The sequence below is a fragment of the Toxorhynchites rutilus genome, chromosome 3, assembly GCF_029784135.1.
Source record: "Toxorhynchites rutilus septentrionalis strain SRP chromosome 3, ASM2978413v1, whole genome shotgun sequence".
NCBI lineage: Eukaryota > Metazoa > Arthropoda > Insecta > Diptera > Culicidae > Toxorhynchites > Toxorhynchites rutilus.
This window is the reverse complement of record NC_073746.1, coordinates 285,221,188-285,246,336: the sequence shown is the minus strand read 5'-3', so window position 1 is coordinate 285,246,336 and position 25,149 is coordinate 285,221,188. Positions and strand designations below refer to the sequence as shown.

The window sequence follows — 25,149 nt, the reverse complement described above, 5'->3', positions numbered from 1 at the left end:
TTTCCAACATTTTTGTAATTTGGGTTGAAACTTCCTTACGGAGGTGGTAAGGATATTTATATGTTTTTTGATGGATGGGTTTTTCATCCGTTGTATTAATAGAATGCTTTACCTCGTGTGTAAAGGTTAGCTTTTCATCATCCGCAAAGAATACGTCTTTGAATGATCTGAGTGTTTTGATCAAAGCATTTTTCTCTTCGTTATTCAGGTGTTCTGATGGGAAATTCAAACGAGGATTTACCTTCTGATGATTGATTTCTAGTTCGAAAGCGTCACTAGGGAATGGCTGAAGTGCCGTGTGGCCTTGTTCACCTTTCTTGGTTAGATGCACGAAAGCTTTATAATTATTTGCTTCATAAACGCCTGGTTTTAACATTACGTTAGGATTCAAACTGATTTCCTTATCAATTAAAAATGAGCCGTTCGTTGTGGTGCAGATTTCGAATAGGTTTTCATCGGTGCCGTGGAAATTGATAGAAGTGGGGAAATATTTTGACACCGTGTATCTACGATTACTAAATGTAACAAATGCTCTGGAGGTGTCGATTACCGCACCCATGGCAGCTAAATTTTCATAGCCTATAAGGCCGTCAAAGAAATCATGAAATCTGAAGACATAGTACGGAAGTTTTTCATCGGATACTTCCGGGAGCAAATTTGTGTTTACCACGCGATCTATAAGAAATTTTCCGTTCTTGTTATTTATAACGGCTGGTCGTTTAATTTTTGTCGATATATTAACGTGCTCAGGGTTGATGTATGATTTATTAGCGCCAGTATCCACTAGGAAATTTAAATATCCCTTCGTGGTGGACAGGCGCAGGTATGGAATAAAGTTCATGTTGGCATGTTTGCTACACGAACGGTTTGAAAATTTATTTCGTCTCCTGTTTCGCTTGCAGTGTCATCGTCATCGTCATTGTCTTTGTCGTTGTCGGTGTCGTCGTTCACTTCGTTATTGTGAACTTCGGCTTTGTTCTTATGAAATGGTTTTGCCGCGGGTTTGAAGCGAGGGGGATTGGATTTCGCTTCGCCGTTGCTGTTCGGTTTGTCTTTGTAGTTGTCTTTTTGTCGTGGGAATTTACTGTATGATGGGCGATTTCGCACCTCAGCGTTTTGGTTGATGCATACCGATTGGTATGCATCTTCTAATGTGGTAGGTTTTGATTGTCTTATTATGGATGCGAGTGGCTCGCCTATGTTGTCTAAATATTTGGTAACTATTAGTATTTCAATCAGATCATTTGTTTGCAGTGGATTAAGCGATAGGTTCATCTTGATTTTTGTGGATAATTCTTTTACATCCGTATAAAATTTATGGTTATTTCTATCACCTCGTTTCATGTGAAATAGGTGAGACAAGTTTGTGGCTAGATCTTTCTGATCGCCATAAATTTCCGACAGAACCCGTTTTATGCCAGGTATGGTATTAGGATTTCCGTTTGCGCATAGAACGGTGCGCGCATCACCTTTTATTTTATTTTTAATAGCCCTCATATAGTGGCTGGGTATCGTGTCGGGAGCGTTGTTGTCTCCCTTCACTAAGTACATTTGGTATATTTCTTCTAGCTCTTCAAGCCAGGCAGGTAATTCCTTTTTGATGCCTGTGAATTCAGACATGTTTCGAATCGGGTCAGGCAGTCTATAATTGTCAAACTGTCTTCCACTGCTAAGCAGCATTTCTTGGAGCTCAGCCACAGTAGCTTGGAGCTGCTCAATTTCACTTGATCGGTTGCTAGGCATTTTCTTGCTTTTGCAATTTTTCCACAGTAAAAGGATAAAAATGACTTACGTTATTATTTTCCACATGTGTTCACAAGATCGAAGCGGGCCTTAGCTGTCGTTCCTCGATGAAGCGTCGTTCCTGGTGATTAATCCCCTGTTGGATGACGTGGCTTTTCTCGGTTCCTGTCGCTGGGTCTCTTTTAGTTCACTTCGATACTTATCCTACCGACTGCGCCAGTTATGTTTGTTCTTTGAACAAACGAGTTTTTAAAAAACACTTTATTATTCACTTTTCTTAAAGTCAAATACTTAAGCCTCACTGCACCGATCTACACGCGAAAAAGAGGTTGAGCCACATGGCGCTAACTCTTTTATAGCCTAAAAATGCTGATTATTAGTTTTAGCTATCAACTCGTTCATTGGCGCGAAACGTGGCGTGATGCGCCTGTTGCTTTTCCTGACGCTCCAACCTGCTGAACGCTAAGCAAAGTCGGTTTTATATTAAACGATTTCCAAAAATCGCTATAACCCAGAATCAGTCTGCGCTTCAGCTGTGGGGCAACGAAGGCAGGAATGATTTTATTTTCATTGTTGAAGGTTATTGGCAAGTGAACGTAGCCTTCTACCTCGACCGGCGTACCGGAGGCAGTTTTCAACTGAACTTCCGTTGGAAACACTTTCAAGTTAAGGTCTCTTAACAATTTCTTGCACCCTACCCCCAGGACGGTCCTATGTGCTCCACTGTCTAACAGTCCTATTAATTCTCTCCCCATTACCTCTATCTTTATGAATGGTCGGCTATCATCATTCACTGGTAGTCGCAATTCTTCTATATCCGGCCCTGAGTAATAATCTTCATCGAGTACAGGTTGAAAACCATTTGAACTCAACTTGTGTATAACGCTGTTTGAATTTAGAGGATTTGTCGATTGTGCTTCAGATTGCCTCTTCAAGCTGAATGCCTCTAGTTTTTTTGACAATGCGGACAGTAAAATGTACTTACGTCTGCAAAGCCACATATTCGACAAAATTTTGTTCTTTCCTTGGGACAATCGACATAATGGTGACCTGCTTGCCTACAATTGTAACAGGTTCCTATCGGAGGACGTTTATACTGGGCGGCCAAAGTGTGCATAGTTCCTCTAGCTGAACCTTCCATGGGATCCATAATTAGTTCTTTCCTTCTCTCCTGTTCTCGTCTTTCCCCTTCTTGTTGCAAATTTTTCTTCTTCTCTCCTATTTTAGGTCTATTACCATAAAAACTTCTCTTTTCTTTTTCGGAATTGACCATTTTCGAATGTTTTTCCGGAATATAATCAAGTTCTATTTCATTCACATGACTACTTTTTGGGTGGTTGAGAGTATCACTAGGTTTTTGAAACATGTTCCAGTTATTCTCATCGATTATTCTACCGTACTTTTTCAATCTTGACATTGATTTTACTCCCGCTCCCGTCAATGCATTTTTATAATCAAAACGCATATTGCGCCAGATTATTTCAAACTTTCTCCGGTCCGACACTGATCTAGTCATGGACTGAAAGAGTTTTTGTATGTCATGAAAATAATCGGAGAACTTCTCACCACGCGCTTGCCGGCGATTAGTGGCCTGGATTTCAATTTGGAAATCTAAATCCGGTGGCAAGAACTCGCGTTTGAGCTCCCGTTTAAGTTCAGACCAACTACGGAAATCTCGATTTGCAACCCCATCCATAAACCAATCTTTAGCACGCCCTGAGAACAAGTGGAATGCAGATCGGAATAATTCTCTCTCCGAGATATCTTCCGCTTTGCAGCGCATTTTTATTTCCTTCAAAAATTCGATTAATCGTCGACCTTGATCTTTCCCGTCGTACTTCAATTTCCATTCCGAAACGGGTATTCTCTTCAAACTTCTATGTTTCGTTTTATGTATTTTTTTCGGAGCTTTTGAGCAGATGCTCTCAGCACTAGAACAGGAAAAATCAGAGCTTTCATAAGAAGAAGAACTGCTATATGAGGATGACGAAAAGCTCATTTTTCGGTGATGCTTTCCATCATGTTTTCCGGAAAAAGAATTATGGTGATTTTTGAGGATCGATTTGTTGTTCTCAGTTTTCATGTTACTATTCGATTCGATATGGCCAGAGGTATTCTCGATACTGCTCTCGGCTATAGTTTCTCCCTTTTCCTCAACTTGCTTACTACAATTTCGGCTAGCGGAGCACTTGTTTTGATCTGACTCTGTTTTAAGCTTTTCATTTAAGTTCACCAGTAATTTTTCTAACTTCTTTTTTCGATCCCTATTCTCCTCATACTCTTTCTTCCGTCTTTCCTCCTCCGCAATTTCTTTCTCTCTCATCTGTTTCTGTTGCTCTGAGGTCTGAAGTACAAATAATTTAAACATTTTTATCAGCTCTTCTGTATTGTTTAATTTTCCCTGCTCATATTGATCCAATATGCCTAAAATTTCTTCGGGTTTCTCTCTCGACGATTCACCTGCTTGTTGTTTGCCATTGGCTCCTATTTCTTCACTCTCACTCGTCTCGTCGTCTTCAGTTCCGACATTCCTACCTGTTTCATTCCACTCCTCTATTTCACTCCTGACTTCTTGTAACACCTCATGTATTTCTGACTCTATTTGTGTTGTTTCCGAAGCTTTATGTGTAACACTTATATCAGGATAATATTTTTGCATTAACCACGTAGTCTGCTTTTGCAATGACTCAATCCCTGACAAATATTTTTCTGCTCTAGGAGCTTTCAAAAGCAACAGCACTCTAACTCGGTAATGAGTGAGGCGTGTTTTCAGTTTCTGACGCTGCCAGTTATCCACCTTGCATTGCGCAAGCAAATTTTCGATCCTTTCCAACTTCGTTTTGATTATAAATATTTCCTCAGTAATTTCCCTTCGTGTTTGGGATGCTGTAAATGTTTTTGATTCTGTTTCTAATTTAATTTTATCCTTTAACTTCCTTCTCTTGGTACTCTCATGTTCATCAGACTCGAAATAAACATTTCTTATTAAAAGTTCATGTTCGACCTCTTCAATTGAAAGGTGAGACACATGTATGTGTCTGTACAACTCCAGCAAATCCATTTTATTATTAATACATTTTTTTTTTCTAGGTTCAACGTATATCGACAAAATTATTCTTAAACAATGAAACTATTATATATATATATATATACAAAAATTCAATTACAATAAACAAAACTCCCACAAAACAAAACAAGAATGGATTTGAGTTGCCTCAGATGAATCAAGACCCAATAATCATTATTCTCTCGCAGTAAAATGCGAATATTCACTCCCGGTATTTGATGTGATTACAGCAGAACCTGTTCACTTTTATGAGTGTACGCGCACTAGTAAGCCTAAACTCAGATAATTCTACTGGAGTCGCTCGTGCAACGCTACCGTTTCGAAATTCTAATCGATTTTTGAAACAACCGTCCCTATCTCACTATCACCCTATTTTCTATAGTGTATTACTTGATTACTGAAAACTTGATTTGCATATATTTTAGTTGGGCGCCATTTGTTACTCTCTCTTTTTTATGTCAGACTAGCCAGAAGGGCTAATCCTAGAAAAGCCCTCGATCCCTGGTCTAAGCCACGGGGACCATTGAGGGTGGGCTTTCAACTGCCTCTTTTAACTCGGCTAGCTCGAGCTTGACACTCGGAGGCTCAAGATCGGCTCACTCTCTTTTTGGGCACAAATCAAGGATTCAGTTCACAAGTAAAAACACAGATAGATTCCTTTTTTTTTTGTTTATTCAACTTACATTTGTGTATATGTCAGTGTGATGTGGCCGGCCGGATGTTGTCGAGCGAAACCTGGGCGCCGCGAGCTTTGCCGTAGCTCGAAGAGTTACTATAGGGTTGGTAACTCAAGTTGCTCGTTGCTGCAGAGCTTCGTGGACGGCAGCAATCTTCCTCAAATCGTTTCGCTCCGGGGAATCTGAATTCCGGGCAAAAATATTGGGTCCTGATGGGAAAAAATTGAAAGTCCAGAGTTACTACTGGGTCTTGCTCTTTATCCAAAACCATACCTGATCCTTCCGTCCTTTCAGGTCGAACTGCAGTTTTCAAATGTTTTATTTGAATTTCTATAATCGGGATCACTTTAATAGCTTTTGTTGTGCCTTGGATAAAGAGCTTTTATTGTAGACCCAGTAGTGCTTTCCTTTTCCCATCGTTCCCTTTTTCGGATGTCGCTTATCAAATATCTATTGCGCAATCCACGGCTTTTATGGCGTTTTCGCCCGACAACAGGTTTATGTGTTCGGTGTGAGTATATGTGTGTGTAATTATATTTATAGCTAACTTAAATCCTAGTTCATTTGAAATTTCCTATACTCTAATTTATTTAATTCTATATCTAACTTAATTAATTGAAGAACTAATTTCTAAACGGTAACACATTCTATATCGCCGGATCCATAAAGTATGAATGGATTATGAGAGGTTGCCGCGAATCCAATAAACGAGGGGCGAGATATGTGCTATTTTTCGCGCACATCAAATAAATATAGATTCCGTTCGTATAGAGCAGCAATGTATCGATTCCCTTTCCGTAGACTAATTGCTTCGAAATCATATCCTCATCAAAAACAAATTAACGAGCTTCATCGAAACCCACCATTTCAACCGCATTACTGATGTGCGATGTCGCTTATGTCGCCAAAACCAAAACTCCCAATCATAATTGGTTTATCATTACACCGCACCTCGCAAGCCACGCACGACTTCTTCGGAAGGAAAATCCCGGCCGATTTACATACTCTTTCCCTCCCTCAACCACCATAGCAGCACTCATCACGTTTTTAAACAACAACCACCAACCAGCAGCGCTCGTTAATCCAGTTTCGGGCTAACATTCCAAGAATCTCTGCCCACCGGACCCTCCAAACCGCGCCCGTCGTGAACCCGTTTTCCCTCGGTAACGTTTCGTTCCGCTTTGGCTGTGTCTCGAGTTTATGCGCGAAATGACGACAGCCAGTTATTTGAGTATGCGAAACGGAAATGCCACTTCAAAACGGTTGTCGCAGTTGTTATTATTCATCGCTCATTCGCTCCGAGGGAATACAGTAGGAAACAAGAAACTCCAAAGCTACACAACGGCGTAATTATGTTCACACTTTAGCACATGTTTCTCGGAACGAGAGTTACTGTGTTGTCACAGAGGTGATCTAGTTGCGCGCTCCGAATGCTCCCGTTTCGGGGGTAACTAATGGTCGTATAATGGTGCCGTTGTAATTGCAAATGCATGGTGCATCAACACAAGTGTGGACCCCGAGCTTTTGTCGGCAGACGTCGTTGATTACTTTGACGAAGAATGAGAATGAATGCATTACAACAAAGCATCAACTGGTGACCCAAATGCAGTGCAACATGAGAGCCCAGCAAACGCACGGCACAGCTTCCCAGCGGAGCTGGTAATTGTTGTTAGACACCACGTTGCGTCGAGCAAACTTGAGCAATTGGAGTGTGGCGTTGGAGGGGGAGGAGGACGAAGAGGAGGCGATGTTTGGGCGGAGGCGATCTTCGGTGCTACTTTTTGGTGTCCACTAAATCAGGTGTGTCTTGCGTGTTTGAAAGCAACTTTATGACTGCGTTGTCTTCGTTATCATGCGATGAATAGTTGCTCCCCGGGCGCCGGAACGTACAATGACACATATTGCGTCCCCATCTCGTCCTTTGGCAAGAGAACAGCTTTCACCCGGGCTGTGCTCTGTTTTTTGGTGTGCAGTAAAACAATGGAGCATTGTGATACACACATAAAACGACGATAAAAGTATCCGAACACGTTGCATAATTTATACGGCTCTATGACACTTCGTAAAACGGTATATTAATTCGGAAATGATACGTTAGGGGAAAGGCGTATGGAAAGAGAATAATAATTTTCAGGATTTTTTTTCATCATCCGAATCTTCCTGAGCACGGTTTGGTTTGTAATTTTATGATTCATATTCGAAAGAGATTCTATACAGGGTACTCATACACATACATTCATCCACCCACACACACAAACAATTCGTAGTATTTTCCGTTTCGCCCCAAGGGACTCCAGAATCCAACTTTGGCGGAGGAATTTCAGGCGGATGGAACCAAGTGTTGCGCCACGGAAAGGTAGCGAAGCTTGCGGATAGGTAAATGAGATTACACCAATTTTCATGAGGTGAAATTTGTTATGTTTTCGGGGAACCTCAAGAAGAGCAAGTATGTCAGGCAACAAAAAAAAATGTGGACGGGGTACTAGCATGGTAGCAATAAATTATGCGCCTAATGAAAAGTAAAGCGAGCAGTTATGTTGCGAACATGGAGGAAAATAAAATTAGTTCCAAATTACTCTCACGAATTGTATAAAAATTGATGGCATTGCGCGCTTGCAGGCAGCAAATTTTATCGTTTCTGGCAAAGAATGTTATAGCCTCGAACGAAAATATTTTAAATGCTGACAATTTTGATGAGGCACCTGGTGCTCTTGTATATTGCACTTCAACAAATTGAAATTAGATCAACACTAATACTGGAAAATATTTTTTTTTGTCCCATTTATCATATCTATAATTAGCACATTACACAGTTGCCATTTTTCGGCGTTAGAGTATTTCCTTCTATACCATTCCATGTGGTACACATTTACACAGTAGCAGCCCATTTAGGCGTAAGAGTTTTCTATCTGTTCTTCCATTATCCAGTTAGACCGGACAGCGGAGACAGTTGATTGATCATTGTTGAGTTATTTATAGGACAGCAGCCCGATGTGTCTTGCAGAGCAGAGCAGTTGTATGGATGAATAGATCATATTTCGACCGTGGATCGATCTCCATCGCTGATGATTGTTACGTGGACGTAGTTATTCTATAACAACACAAAGATGGTCAATGAAGGCCCTTAGTTTCGAACTCACGATCGATCGCTTACTAAGCGAACGCGCAACCAATGTGGCTACAGAGGCCCCCCTGGAAAATATTGTAAATGAAGAAAACATAAATGATTGTCATATTGAGAGTGTGTACAAATGTTAAACAAGACTACAATAATTCGTCCAACTTGACGATGACGGATAGACGTACTGGTCGGACTCAATATCAAACTCAAGTTATATTTCAACGTTAAAGGGAAATTTAAGTGGCTGTTATAAGTACAGTGGGATAAAAATCGTGATTTTTGAAGATTTTTCTTGCATTTTCACCAGGAATTGTTTATATCGATATTGTAGCGAAATTAAGATAGATAGAAGGGTGTCAAAGAACAAATTGTAGAGCGAATAGAGAGCTTTAATTTGATTGGTAGAAACAATCAAGTTTAATATGAATTTTGAGGATAAAATTAATAGAGTCTCGTTCAGGCATTCGTCGAATGCAGTCTTCTTTTTTATTCGCTACGTTAAGTTTAAGTTTAAGTTAAGTTTTTTTTTTCTCAGAGCATTGGTGTTTTATTAGGAAGAATTATATTTCTTAACCAGTCCGAACGATTTCTCCCAGTTAGTACTAATCTTTGGATGTGTTTTTGTGATAGGAAAATTAAAAAGAATTGTTCAAAAGTGTTATACTTATATAAGCGAAAAATGCATAACGCTGAGACGTAAGGTTCCAAGTTCAGGTTCTTTCTTGTTACGGGTGCGTGTGAAGTTGTGCTAGTGTATTTGTTGTAGTGCAATTCTCCGAACGAGCGTCGAAGTGCATCGAAGAAGTGTGCGTTTACACGGACGCAACCAGGATGAAAACTAATCTGTCTTTCTTTCTCTTTTTCTTTTGATATTTTCCCGGAGCAATGTACCGTTCTGAATCGTATTTCGGACGGCTTCATGTTTCGGACACTCTGTAGTAGTGCCTTGAAATGCTTGATGCCCTGATGAACTATTATCACAATTGATTCTTTAGAGTATCCCTTTAGTTATATCATCGGGGCATTGGGCATCTATGATTGTTGTTGCGGAGTGTCCGAGGTGTGGGGCTGTCCGGGGTGTGATTCAGAACGGTATTCCGTGTTATGGTGTTATGGTGCTGTATTGATTTAATTTCTGCTCGCAGATTGATATATCTGAAAACTGGTGAAGAGCAAGTTCGTATTTTCACCGAGTGTCGTGAAGTCGGATATCTCAACAGTACGAGCAAACATGATGGCGATGGACATTTTGATGTTTTGCTATTTTAGTTGTTTGCAATTGATTGGGTCCTGACTTTAGGTTCCTGGTTTTTATGAACGAGAACCAGGTTCAGTCTTCAAATTCACACTCTTTCTAGATATCAGGTTCGGCTCATACTGCGGAGGTGTGCTACAGTTAGAGGTGTCTATAATTTTTGTTTAATCGATTATGGATTAATTCATTCATTCGTATAATTGTCTTTCGATTTTCGAATGAAAACGGATATTTGTTGGGCGAGCATTAACTAAAGGGCTATGATGCCATAATTTTTGAAAGTTACACTAAATTAATTTTCATCATAAACATCGAAGTGTATAATAATATTTTTAAATAAATTGTATTGTATTTTTTGTTAAATTTACCAATTTATTATTTTTGCGTTTAAAGATTATTGTAAAGACGTACGATCTTTTTTCCGTTCAAAATTATCTGTTCATCGAATGTTTCTTGGATAACAGATTTGTTAGACGTTGTCTGCAGCTGGTGTCGCGGATTGGTTGTTTAGACTAAGATTTTCGTAACGACAGTGTCTTTCCCGCGGTTGCAATCGAGATTCGATATAGAATATGCTCGATGGTTTACGGAATGTATCAAAAGTCTGACTGATTTCTGATTTCTCTCGGTGACCTTCTCAGGTTTCCTAAAGATAACTCTTTTCCGTCACGAGTTCTATAAAGCGTACGAGCGATGAATAACGGAAGAAATTGCCGGATCGATTGGTAATAGAGGAGTCCTCTTGGCTACCTTCTCAGGTTTCCCAAAGAAAATTTTACTCCGTCACGATTGGAGTTCTATAAACCGTATGCGTGATAAATGAAAGAATCACCGGGCCGATCAATTTTAGGGGAGTTCTCTCGGTTACCTTCTCAGGTTTCTTAAATATAACCCTCTATCGCTACGAATGGGATTGAATGAAAACAACGCGCGTAAAATAACGGAATATTTCGCCGGACCAATAGGTTTTAGAGGCTTCCTATGACCTTCTCAGGTCAGGAAAAATATCTATGTACTACGCACGATGAATAACGAAATGCATAACCGGTTCGATAAGAGTGTATATTCTCTTTTAATCTCTTTTCGCCGAATAGTTGAGAGTTCACGTTTTTAGAATCACATCACTTACCGCAGTGAATCCTGATTTTTCTTAACCATTCCCACTAACAACTATCCCTTCCATGACAAACGCTAGGTAACCATGCTATAGAGGCGACACTTCTGGCCTTCGGGCAGCGAATATCATACTAACATTCCTTTCCTTCCCCGGGTGGCTGTAAGGACGTGGCCGGCGTCGTTATTGGCCATTTAAAGCTCGAATCACCGAAATTTGCACAACAAGAATTATTTGCTAGTCCCAAGCGTCGTTCTGTGTGTTCTTTGTGCAATTTGGTTGGTTCAGGTCAATCACGGAGAGCAACTACGAATTGTACAGTCTACCCAAGCTCAAGCTCAATTTTGAGGATAAAATTAATAATAACACATTAATAATTCCTAACTTTCAAGTTTTCACTTCCAAAATGTTATTTAAATCCACTAATTCAGGTGTTCCACAATTATATCCTGTACTAAATTTACTCATCTTCGAATGGAAGCAACAGAATCGTCTTCCGTAGCGTACTTTTCTGATTTTAAGGGATGAATCAAAAATTAAATTCTTCGTTTATATATTTAAATAACGAAAAATATATGCATAAAAAACGAATAAAAAAAATGTTTTTTGACTCGATTATATACAGTATTCGATTATATACAGTGAAAAGAAATCCGAAACTGTGTACACGGTCTTTCGCCTGACCTGATTATTATATCTACCGAAGCAGTGCGAATTTTAAGATGAAAATAATACCAGCTGCAGCTGATATTCGCAAAACTATGGAGATAATTTATCCTATGCGTTCAACAGGTAATTCTACGACGACAGATAATGACAAGAATAGATATTCAAGGAATGTCAAATTCTAAATATCTCCTCGGAAAACGGTGCCTGTCGTCTACAATGTTTTGATCTAATTCACTTTAGTTTTTTGGAAATTTGTGGTATGGTACTAGGCCTCACCGATGAGTTGAGGGCAGCTTTCAAGTCAAGCTTTCAAGAAGAGTCAAAAAACGATTCTTCAATGACGGAACGAGGAAAACTTGTTTCAGTTTGAAAGAAATTTATTTGCGGTGAGTATATTCTAGTATGGTGATTATGTGATGTGATCGATTAAATAGGAAAATACCTCAATCCTCCCAATCGCCCCCAATTCCGCCCAATCGAAACATATTGGGCAATTGTAAAGCGGAATTGCGGAATTTTTGCCAAAGTGACTCAAGACCAACCGGGGCCAACGGAGAGTCCAAACTTTGATGCAGGGTATCCGTAGAAAAGTACGAAAAATTCATCACAATTGTAAAGGAACATGTTCACAATATTTTTTCTGAAAGAACAATAGATTATCTATATTTTGATATAAAAACATGTTTTGTACCTTTAATCAATCCCGAGATGAAATTGGTTTCAACAGTATAATCATGAGAAAGGTTGGCCAGTTGAACTTTTTCATCATTATTTACTTATCTTACCCAGACAGCAACACGAAAAAGTAATATAAGCTATGTTCCTGAGTTCTTTATTATGCTTCGATATAACGTACAATTCGATACAACGTACAATTTAAAAAAAAATATACGTTATATCGAAGATTCCCTGTACTCCGATGATCTATATATCAAACTAAAGGACAAATGGATTTTGTTTTCGTAATTATTGATTGTGTTTGATTTTATAGCTTACATGTTTCGGGATCAGGGGCGCTATATTTTTTATATTTTTTCTTGAGAGCTGATGTTTTTTTTACAATCAGAGATGTGATTTTTTTTCGTTTTTGGGTTATGATTTTCCAAATATAATATTTTTTGGTTGCGGTAGCTCATTAGACAGAAAACAGAAACATGGAAAATTCAATTTTTTTTGCAATTTTTCAAAGAAGACCCTTTGAATCGGTCTAGTAGTTCAAAAGTTATAAATTTTCGAAAAAAAAATTCCTTTCTGGGAAAAAAGGGAAAAAATTGATTTTTCGAATCACCGTTAAATAAATTTTTTTTATATGTGATTGAAAAAATTCTCATTTTTTATTTAACACCCGTTAAGTCATATTTGAAGTATAAAAAAATATATTTTTTTCCAAACTGTATATAATCGAGTGCGACCTGTATAGGTTTGGCATGGAATGGCTGTTTAGCAGTTCCAATCAGACAAAGACATCACGAATTCTCTAAGCGCTCTATGATTTGTTCTTCGACATCTAACTCCTATATTTTCTAATTCCGCTGCAATATCATTTCAAACAATTGCTTGTGTATCTTCAATTAAAATCTTTTTTTTTACCCCATTGTACTTTGTACTTAGCCAATGAACTTTCACTTTAACGTTGAAATATTACATTTTTTTTCTTGAAATAAGTCATATTTGAATTATAAAACTTTTTTTTTAAAACTGTATAAAATAGAGTCCAATACTGTATATAATCGAGTCCGACCTGTATCTTCAGGAACCCGGTTTTGTAATTGTGGTTTTAGTTGAAAACCTGACAAACAAAATCAATTTTTAATCCCAATGATTTGCGCCTGCAACCTACGTTTTGCAAGGGAAGAGTTTACAAATATTTGGCCTTTGGCCTTTTTATATTGTAGCTCCAGAATTGGTCCTTGTACCTCAATTTGTGAACTATTACTGTATTTGCTTGAAAATAGTATGTTCAAACATCTTGTGTTCGGAATTTGAATTGGCTAGAGCGAGCATAGCTGGTTAAAGTAAAGTTAGGGCCGTATCTAGCTAATATATCGCGACTTGCCAATCAAAATTTCCATCACCATTGGGTCGAATTCTTCTGAATCTATAAACATGGCATATGACCTCACAAGACACATTGACTGGAAAAAATATGCGGACGCAATCGCTCTAGCCATCAATTCCAGAGATGGTTTGCCTCCATTGGAGGAGTATAACTTCCTTTCTCGTTTGATATATGACAGCGCGGTTCGCGCTCAAACGAAACCCATCCCAGGCTCCACTTTTCGTCAAAGGCCTCCCAATCCATGGTGGGATAGCCAATGTTCCAAGCTTTATCAGGATAAATCGAACGCATTTAAAGCTTTTCGGAAACGTGGAACCATTGAGAATTTTCAAACGTATTTGGACCTTGAAAATCAGTTCAAAAATTTGATCAATGGGAAAAAACGTGCTTATTGGCGAAATTTCGTGGGAGGTTTGTCACGAGAAACGTCAATGAAAAAATTATGGAAAGTGGCTCGAAACATGAGAAATCGCTCTTCATCGAATGAAAGCGAAGAATATTCACATCGATGGCACGGAAAGTTTGTCCCGATTCCGCTCCTGTGCAAAAAATTGTTCGAGATATACCACAAGATAGGTGCGATCTTGGTTCCGAGTTTTCGATGGTAGAATTCTCTCTTGCTCTCCTTTCTTGTAACAGTTCTGCTCCAGGAACGGATAGAATTAAGTTCAACTTGTTAAAAAACCTCCCTGATGTGGCGAAACATCGCTTGTTGAATTTATTCAATCGGTTTCTGGAGCATAATATTGTTCCAGATGATTGGAGACAAGTGCGAATTATAGCTATTCAAAAACCCGGAAAACCCGCGTCTGACTTCAATTCGTACCGCCCAATAGCAATGCTGTCTTGTATACGGAAATTGTTGGAGAAAATGATCTTGTTTCGCCTTGATCATTGGGTTGAAACGAATGGCTTACTCTCAGATACACAATATGGGTTCCGCAGGGGCAAGGGGACGAATGATTGTCTTGCGTTGCTTTCTTCAGAAATTCAAATGGCTTACGCCGAAAAAAAACAAATGGCTTCAGTATTCTTGGACATAAAGGGGGCCTTTGATTCTGTTTCAATAGAGGTTTTGTCAGACAAATTACACTCTCGGGGTCTGCCGCCTCTGTTGAATAATATGTTATATAACTTGCTTTGTGAGAAACAGCTGAATTTTTCTCACGGGGATTCGACAGTAAATCGGGTCTCCTACATGGGCCTCCCCCAGGGCTCATGTTTAAGCCCCCTTTTGTACAACTTCTATGTAAGCGACATCGACAATTGTCTTACACAAAATTGCAGCTTAAGACAACTTGCAGATGACGGAGTGGTGTCTGTCGTAGGATCAAACGAATCCGACCTGCAAGGACCCTTACAAGATACTTTGAACAATTTTTCAACCTGGGCCATTGGGCTAGGGATCGAATTCTCCACGGAGAAAACAGAGATGGTGGTTTTTTCTAGGAAGCATAGACCAGCAAAACCAAAGTTTCAACTTTTGGGTAAACCGATCACTCATGCTATGTCATTCAAGTATCTTGGGGTCTGGTTCGACTCCAAATGTACTTGGGGGGCCCATATTAGGTATCTGAGTAAAAAATGTCAACAAAGAATAAACTTTCTCCGTACAATTACCGGCACCTGTGGGGAGCCCATCCCGAAGATCTTATTATGTTGTATCGAACAACTATTCTCTCAGTGATGGAGTATGGCAGTTTCTGTTTTCAATCAGCTGCCAAAACACACCTCATTAAACTCGAGCGAATTCAGTATCTTTGTCTCCGTATTGCGTTGGGATGTATGCCCTCAACGCATACCATGAGTCTCGAGGTTTTGGCAGGCGTACTCCCACTAAAAGATCGCTTCAATTTATTATCTCTTCGGTTCCTCATCCGGTGTAAGGTTATGCACCCATTGGTGATCGGGAATTTTGAGCAGCTGATCGAGCTGAATTTTCGCTCCGGATTCATGAGTTCATATCATGAATTCATCTCCATGCAGGTTGATCCTTCTTCGTATATTCCCAACCGTGTTTGTTTTCCTGACTACATCAATTCCTCTGTACATTTTGATCTGTTCATGAAGGAGAAAATCCATGGAATTCCAGATTATCATCGATCGGGGATCATTCCTACGATCTTCTATGCAAAGTATGGGCGTGTCAATTGTGATAATATGTACTTTACTGATGGGTCCTCTATGAATGAGTCCACAGGATTTGGAGTGTTCAACGAAATTTTTAGCACCTCCCACAGTCTTCAGAATCCTTGCTCTGTGTATATTGCTGAATTGGCAGCAATACATTGGGCGCTGGACAGCGTCGCCTCACGACCTGTTGAACACTATTACATTGTAACGGATAGTCTTAGCTCTGTCGAAGCTATCCGTTCAGTGAGGCCGGAAAAGCACTCGCCGTACTTCCTTGAGAGAATACGAGAAATTTTGAGTGCTTTATCCAGACGCTGTTATGTCATTACCTTTGTCTGGGTCCCTTCACATTGCTCAATTCCGGGTAACGAGAGGGCTGACTCATTGGCAAAGGTAGGTGCAATTGAAGGCGATATTTATCAGCGTCAAATCGCTTTCAATGAATTTTATTCTTTAGTCCGTAAAAATACCATCGCTAACTGGCAACGTAAATGGAACGAAGATGAATTGGGCCGGTGGTTTCACTCGATTATCCCTAAGGTTAGCCTCAAACCATGGTTCAAAAGTCTGGACTTAAGTCGGGACTTTATTCGCACCTTCTCTCGACTCATGTCCAATCACTGTTCGTTAGACGCGCTACTCTTTCGTTTTAATCTTGCCGATGGCAATATCTGTGCTTGTGGCCAAGGTTACCACGACATCGAACACGTTGTTTGGTCGTGCGAGGAGTATCTTGTTGCCAGATCGAATTTAGAAAACTCTCTTCGGGCTAGAGGAAGGCAGCCCAATGTGCCGGTGAGAGATGTGTTAGCTGGTTTAGACCGTGATTACATGTCCCAAATATATGTCTTCCTAAAAGCTATCAATCTTCGTGTGTGATTGTCCTTATATCCTTATATTCTCCTTTTCCTTTCCCTTCGCGAGAAATCAAATCCCTTCTTACTAACAATAGAATAAGGTGAAATGTAAATACATGTTAGATATAAGATAGGCTTAAGAATTGAGTATGATGAATGTGAGTGCGAATGTGAGAGTGAACATTGTCAACATATCCTTATATCCCATCCTTTTCCTGAAACAAAATGTCACCCTTCTAAACTCGAGCAAGCCGCGAGTAATCGGTTCTCTACTTCATTAACATTAGAATTAATAAAAAATGTTTATATATACTTGTAACTATACAAATAGGAGTTTGGCTCCTTTAAACTTATGTAACTGAGCCTGTAAAAATAAACGATTTAATAAAAAAAAATATATATCGCGAACTGGTATGCGTGATAATACCTTTTCAAACCTCTTAATTGGAAGCTATTTTAGCACTTTCATTGTGCTGCATTGTGATGATAAGTGCTTGCTTTCAGCAAATGTAAAATAATTATTAACACTTTGCCGTCCATTTGATTACCTGGCTTGTTGCCGGCGGTTCTTGACATTATCTGGAAATTATAAATTGTGAAGTTTTACTAATCTCGTCCTTAGTTCTCATAAGTTCTCAACCCTGTTCCCACACTTTCATGAAACTTCGAAGATATACTATAGGTCCATGCGGGTAATCATCGAAAAAATAAATCTTTTCGATCTGTTTTAATCTCAGTAAAAAACATTGATAAACTTTTTTATTGTAAAACATTTGGTATAATGAATTCCAAGAAACTGCAACAGTATACTGAATTGCACGAAACTGCATTTAAGGTTTGGGGAAACAAAAGTTTCCAAAAATACAACTGAAGTTCTTCTTAACGTATCCGTATTTCCACCACCTCCCCTACATAAAAAAAACATAAACTTTATTGACGTCTGTTAGTTATTGTTATCTGAACAAAACACCAAAAGAATGCAAAATATATTGGAGTGCTGTCGCTGGGATGGGATAATGTTAAAACGCATCGACTCACCTTAACCGCCGTAAGAATGTGTAAGAACGAATACAGAAATTTGAAACCATGGAGGCTAATGCCTGAATTGTATGCAAACATGTTGTTAGTTGTGCAGTCAAGAACGCGAGCAGCGAGTAAAATCTGAAAACCATAGCTACTTTATTCGTTAAATTGTTCACTTGTTTTGCTATCTTCACTGTTAGTGTTTTGAGCAAAATAATTGATGCATTAAATTACCGTAATTCTTAATATTCTTCCAAGAATGGAAGTAAAGTGTCGAATCAGTCAAAAGTGTTGAAAATCACTATACAGGTCTGACTCGATCATATTAGGTTGGGGATATAGTTATCCATTATTTTTGGGCGAAATTCAAAATTATTTTTAATATGCTACGGGTTGTCCGATTTGGGTCATATATGCACCGTTTTGTTGCAAAATTTGTTGCCATTCTAAAGGTAGCTTCGTAATGTCTCTATCATAGAGGTCTTGATCCTTATTGGCGATAAACTTTAGCATTAGATTTTTACAATCTTCTCTTCATCTGAATTTCTTATCACTCTGGAAATTTTACAATGCGAGGAAAAGGTGGTTATCGCTTGGTCCCGGGTCCGGACTATATGGTGGATGAATAAAAAACACCTCAATCAAGCTCTCGGAAATCTGTGGCCTTGCGTTGTTCTGATGGAACACAAAACCTCTTTTGTTAGCCAGTTTTGAGCGTTTCTGTTCAATCGCTAGCTTCAAACGTCATCTGTTGACAGTAGAGATCTCAAATTAGTATATTGCACTAAAATAAAAATTAAAAAAAAAATTCAAAAAAATCAAGAATGAATTAAGTTGCACGTATTTTACACCATACACACCAATCGCGATGTCAGCGGCCTGGATTGCATTTTCGCATTTATAAAAGCAAAAGTGTAAAATGTACCGAATTTTCTCTTTGTTAACCTCCATTGTTAACAACCTGTAATTCACAATTGAATGGAACAAATAAAAAACAGCAAAAGAATATTTTTTAGTGTGAAATGTCACCTTTACAACGAGCCTATACCTGATATTGTATGATCGACTATCAACAAAATAATGGATAGCTTTTTCCCCAACGAGGAGGCGATCTGGCGTAGTGGTAACATCCATGCCTTTCACGCTAAAGGTCACGAGTTCAATTCTCACTCCCGACATTCTTCCAAAAATGGAAGTAAAAAGTGACGAACCAGCCAAATGAGTTGAAAATCACTATAGTACAGATAAAAAAAAAAAAAATTTCCCCAACTTAATATATGATTCGATTATATACAGTTCGATTTTTTTTTATATTTCAAATATGACTTATTTAGAGCGAAAATTTAATGGGTTAAAACGTTAAAACGAAGGTCAATTAGCTATTACGAGTACAGTACAGTAAAAATCGTGATTTTGTTGGATTTTAGCAGAAGATTCATAATGAATTGTTTTGAATGATATAGCAGCGAAATTAGAAAAGATATTAGTTGAGTGTCAAAGAATAAATTGTAGAGCGGTTAGAGAGCTTCAATTTGGTTGATGGAAATGATGGTATTTTTTTGTAAAATTAAGAATAACACCTTAAAAAACCACAAACATTGAAGTTTTTCACTTCTAAAATGTTACTTAAATCCACTAATTTAGATATTTCACAACTGTATCCTGTATAAAATGTATAACTTTCAAATGGAAGCAACAGAATTGTCCTACGTACCGTAATTTTGGAATTAGATATTTCGTGTGATATCAAGCTTCATTTTATATCCAGCCTTTTCCAAGAAGTACCAGATTTGGTACGGTTTTGAGCAATGTAGGGGCAAAACAATGTGGGGGCAAAACGGACATGTTAAGTAGAACTTCAATTGTATCATTGGAAACTCATGTTTCCCAAAACTTTTAAACTTTGATGAAGTTTCCTGCAATTCAATATACTGTTTTTCTACCTAATTGGTCGAATATTATACTAAAACGTGTTTTTCGATGTTTTTCACTGAAATTAAAACAAACCGAGAAGTACCACATTTTTTTCGATGCGGGTATTATGGACATATAGTGGGGGTAATATGGACAGGTTTGTAATATATGAAGCGTAGAGGTTTATCGATCGGGAGAGGAATTATTCAACCAAGGTCTCAACTCATCACGAATGTCCGTTAAATGATGAAAAAATCGAATTAATCCACCTAGGAATGATATAATGCTTTCCAGCAGTATAAACGGACAGACCCTCAACTATTTTGCTTTCAAGTCTTTTGCTTTTTTTTCAAGTCAGCTTCTAAACAGTCCACATTTGACGATTTGATTTCCATTTATACACGCAGGGCATCCCTTAGGAATAGATTAAACAGACTTTTCACAGTCCATATAACCCTCACTGGCAACTGTCCGTTTTACCCCACCAGTACAATTATTTCAATAATTTAAATTTTCCACTCAAAAAAGAGTTTACTTTTCCGTACATACCTAATATCGCTTCTCTGTTTACTCACAAACCGAAATATAACCATCAGTGAATTGGATTTTGATATTAAACCACTCAAAATATAATAATATTGAAGCAGCCAAAATTACATCCACACGCGGAATCATATATGATTTTCGGTTTTTGCTTCCCTATTCCATTTTTGATCAGTATTCATTGCCATAGAGTGGTTTAAATATTATAGAATAACACGTAGAAGGTGTTCTGATTAACAGGAATCTGAAATTCAAAATGTAACTATACACATCAACCACATTGAATTCTATTCACATTTATAGCCGCGTGGCCTGCTCTTTCGGCTTTATAGAAGAACTGGTGTATTTTCGCTTTGCTGGTTTCCATCTCCGAAGAGCGTTCAAACAATGAAGCAATCACAAAATTGGCTGAGAAGTGTGTTTGTGTTTAGTAAGAAATCTTATCTTCCAAATGCACACTCATAAAACGCGAGATACAGATTGCTAACGCCATCTATTGGAAAATAATGGATATATCTTTTCTTCCTCTTATATAATTTATTGACGAGGTGGCAAAAACACTTTCCTGCTCTCGTGGATCGATAGTAGGTATATTTGTACCTTTCGTCGAGCTCGGATTCTCATAAATCAATGCAGCTTGTGATTCAGCTCACACCCTTGTGGCATCATATATCATCGGATGATCAGATAGCTCCATACATCCATTCGATGTAACAAGTGCGTCAAAATGAAGCGCTGTTCGTGTCTGGAATATCAAAAATATCTTCCAACCGTTCCCGGTCCAGAACGTAATTGAATAATCATTCATTCAACGCTTCGTATCTCACTGTGTACATTTTCGTATCTCACTGTGACATTGTCTCTTGCGTTTTGACTAAACATTTTATTCAAATTTAGGAACATTTTCTGAAGCCGTTCTTAACCTTTGGTTTTCCTTTCCAAGCATGTGAAATGCTTTGAGGTGTTTATCTGAGAGAACACAGACTGCATGTAATGCTATGTAAACGATCCACCACCTGTGGCAAGAGAACCAACCAAAATATAATGATAATCCTCCAACTCGAGCTTAGCAGAGAACAACTTGATGTGCAGAGGGGAAATCTCTCATATCAAAGACTGAATAACTGATTACCTTCTTCACAGAGTACGAGATGAGTGAATAAATCTGTGGGCCGAACCCCATCTGGAGGCAGAAAGAAGGAAAGCGAGTGCGCACGTGTTTAATAGTATGACAGTGACAACGAGCAGAGGCGAACGGGCAGCCACAAGACACTGGGAGTTTCAGTAGAGCGTTTTCTCGGTGGAAAAACGACATTCCCACATACCCACTAAGCAACCGTTTGCTGGTGGTGGCAATCGCAGAAGATGGAATTGAAAGTATGGGTCGAAGGAATACAGCGTATTGTTTGTGGAGTGACGGAAGTCACCACTTGTCAGGTACCTATTATCGTTCTCAACATCTTTCCGTTTCCCCCTTTGCATCTTCCTTTTTTGTTGCGTTTGACGAAGGTCATGAATCATCATTCCAGGTTTTCATATCTCTTTTTTTCTTTTTCTTCTTATCCACCGTGACTTCTGGCATCCGCTGACATCCGGTGTAAAAAACGGTGAAAAAATATCTAGGACGTGGTCTTTGCGCTGGCACATGCAACTGGGAAAACTGGGCGGTTCACCCTCATCGAGCGGTGGCGCAACAACGAACGCCTTCTGGCACCGCACGAGAACCCGCTCAAGATACTCATGAAATGGGGCGAGTACTCTAGCGACGTGCAGTTTATCCTGCAGCGATCGGAGCAGAAAAAAGATCAAAGCCAGCAGAACGCCAACACTAACAACAACAACACTCAGCAGTCTCAGATTCCTACCCCGAATCCTACCATTCCACAGCAGCAACAACCCCACAATACTTCCGTTCCACATCCACAATCCCAGCAGCAAATCCTTCGACATCAACAGAAACTAAATCATGTAAATAACAACAATATCAATAGCAGCAACAATAACACTAACAACAGCAGCAGTCCGGATGAGGCGAGAAGAAAGTTGGTGCAAAACAACCTGAAGAACAGCACCGGTGGGAATGAGCCTTACGGTAAGCAACAGCAGCAACAGCAACACCACCCACAGACGGAATTGATCACCAGTTCATTGCCACTGGAGCGGGGCAAAGAGTCAAGGAAGAGTCTCAACTCAGGGTGAGTCATCAAGATTGCTTATCCTTCAAATGTCGCTTTATATATGGATGTATGCATTCCTTTGTGTGAGTGGTGCGAGCAAAGCATAATTGATGATATCAGAGCTAGCCTTTTCTCACTGGTGCGCTCTTTAATCCTCAGATTAATACGGTTTACCACTGGCAGCCAATTCCTGTCCGCAAAGATGTGGATGCTGCCGGTCAAATTGGATGCCGAGCTATCGGGGCAATCGATGGCTTAGCTTCGCCTGACTAGCCGCATCGCACCATAACAGAGAGTGTTATTTGTTCTATTATGGATATCCTGTGGGATAGTCCCTCAAACTCCCACTTTCACTGCCCTCTCACTGCTCCTACCGGTCGATGATGAAATACGATTATTCTCTCACATATTTCTCTTTTCGCTGGTTGAAGAAGTTTTACCACTCCGCCAACGTGTCCTCCAAGGACCTGAAAAGGGGCCCTCATAATTATGGTCGTATCTCTTTTCACTTTATTTACGTCTGAACAGACAGGAGCGTGAATTGATAGGCAATTTGTTTGCTTCATTTCTATTTCTCTATTTCGAATTCTCCGAGTCGTTTATTTTTCCCACGGGTGAACTCGCCGAATCGGATTGGGAAAAACCCTTGCCCGATTATTATCAATTCATGGCGCAGCGAAGGCGTCATGCTATCGCCGCACGGGGGAGATTTTTTATTTATTCGTTTGAAATCCCAAAAACGGCAACGATCGGGTGATGATATTTATTGTCGGTATTCGAAATGGATGTTTACTTAGGGACAGGGTTTCGGGAGGCTGAGATAACATCATCGACAGATAGCGGCACAGCGGTGATTAATATCAACCTGAGATTTACGAAAGTCAACCGACCGTGCGGAAGTAAAATTGACACAATTTGGTTGGTTGATGGATACTGGAAAGATGTTTCCAAAGTGAGGATTGTCGTTTGATAATGAAGCGTTTCTTTCGTTTCTCTCTCGCTTACACGCTCATTACTTATTTAATATTCGAGAAGGCAATTATCTCGAAGCTTGAGAGAATAAATTGTGGCAAATCTATTGAATACTTTAAACTTTAAATGCAAATTTTAATTTTTCTCAACCCACATTTATCTTTATATCAAAAATACTTAAACTGATAGAAAAAGCTATGAAAAGTGTTCTATGATGGAGCAAAAATCGTGAAAAAGAAGTTTCCAGCTGAATACCCATATGTCCTACATCATGTTAAGCGTTGTCAATCCATTTGATGTTTGTGCTAACGAAATTGATCTTTGTTCAGAAGTGGAAATGGATTTTCACGCGAAATAACGCACTCCTAAAATTTTTATCTATGGAAATAAAAATGGATCGTCAAATGTGTTGGTAAGCGCAATACGAGAAAGGAAATGTCCGATTTGAGCTGTCTTTATTTTATAATATTCTCAGTATCGAACATGTTTTATATTATAATGACGAGTTTTGGTGGAAGTACTTGGAAATTTATAGTAAGAGGAAATTGTAAAGGGTCAAAGGGTAATCAATCAATGGAGAGTAGTGCAATTGGACCAACGAACGTTCGCAAAGTAAGATAACGTGAATGCTTGAAAGTAATCATATCAAAAAGTCAATTTTGGGCGGGACGGAGTTCGCCGGGTCAGCTAGTATTGCAATAAAACAATTATTTAGCGTTTTTGATTCCATATGGAATATCAAGTTTTTTGTTTGTTTTTTTTTGAGAAAAAATATGGGAAATCCCATATCTATTTTATAAAACCCAATCAATTCGTTACACTTTTGTTTCAGTCAGCTTTTAAGAACTATCCATAATTTTCGAAAATTATAGGGACGACCGTTCTGTTGGCGTAGGACTACGATGTTGTTTTATTCGATGAATCTGGTCGCGTCTTGTACCGCGACCAGAATAAATCGCAAAGAAAAAAAAGCGAAAAAACAAATAAAAAGGCGTAATGCCACAAAAGCCTACTAGAACACAAGGAAAAAAGCACAATGTTTCTATTAACATTCTTCTTCTTCTTCTTATATGGCACTAACGTTCCTAGAGGAACTCCGCCGTCTCAACGTAGCATTACTTGCGTCATTTTCATTAGTACTTAGTTGAGATTACTATGCCAAATAACACGCCTTGAATGCATTCTGAGTGGCAAGCTCTAGAATACGCGTGACCACAGTGCAAGTCAGAGGAAATTTCTTTGAAGAAAAATTTCCCCGACCAGAACGGGAATCGAACCCGAACCCCCGGCATGTTAGGTTTGACGCTAACCACTCGGCCACGGGAGCACTTCTATTCTATTAACCTAACCTTTCCAAATAAAGCTAAATGTACAAAACAAAACATCTATAAGTGTGGAATAAGTGGCTGTTTGCAGCAGAATATCAATCCAGCTCTCCCGATTTGTCTTCCGAATATAAACACGAAGCATTCACAAAAAAATAAGATCGCATTTTCCCTCTCAGTAAAACATAAACCAGGTATCGGTTTTACCCTGTCTGAAAGTGTATGTTTTACCCCGAATGGACTCGAAATTTCAAAACAAAGTCTTTGAGCATCGATAAGTAAGAAAACCACCGTCTAATAAAATACAGTGAACAATTATCTAAGAGTCCATTGTGTGAAATTATATATTCGTCGAACATGTAACTCCTGCATGTTAAAGGCATTTAATTGTGGCACAAAAAAATTGTAAAATGCCTTCTTCACATCCGGCTTAGAACGGAAATAATACACGAATTGGAAAAAAATGAATGATCGATCGGAAAAAGTCACCAATAAGGTCG

At 39.0% G+C, this 25,149-nt stretch overlaps 1 protein-coding gene across 6 annotated transcripts in view; it reads left to right on the top strand.

The window, feature by feature from the left end:
* The window catches only part of LOC129780312 (ras association domain-containing protein 8), a 145,575-nt gene that overhangs the window by 53,846 nt on the left and 66,580 nt on the right, over positions 1-25,149 (top strand). For all 6 annotated transcript variants that reach the window (XM_055788424.1, XM_055788422.1, XM_055788420.1 and 3 more), the window contains exons 2-3: positions 21,319-21,612; positions 21,799-22,370. In XM_055788424.1, coding sequence (XP_055644399.1) covers positions 21,541-21,612; positions 21,799-22,370 — 644 coding nt within the window. In that variant the 5' untranslated portion in view covers positions 21,319-21,540. The remainder of the gene's footprint in view (positions 1-21,318; positions 21,613-21,798; positions 22,371-25,149) is intronic.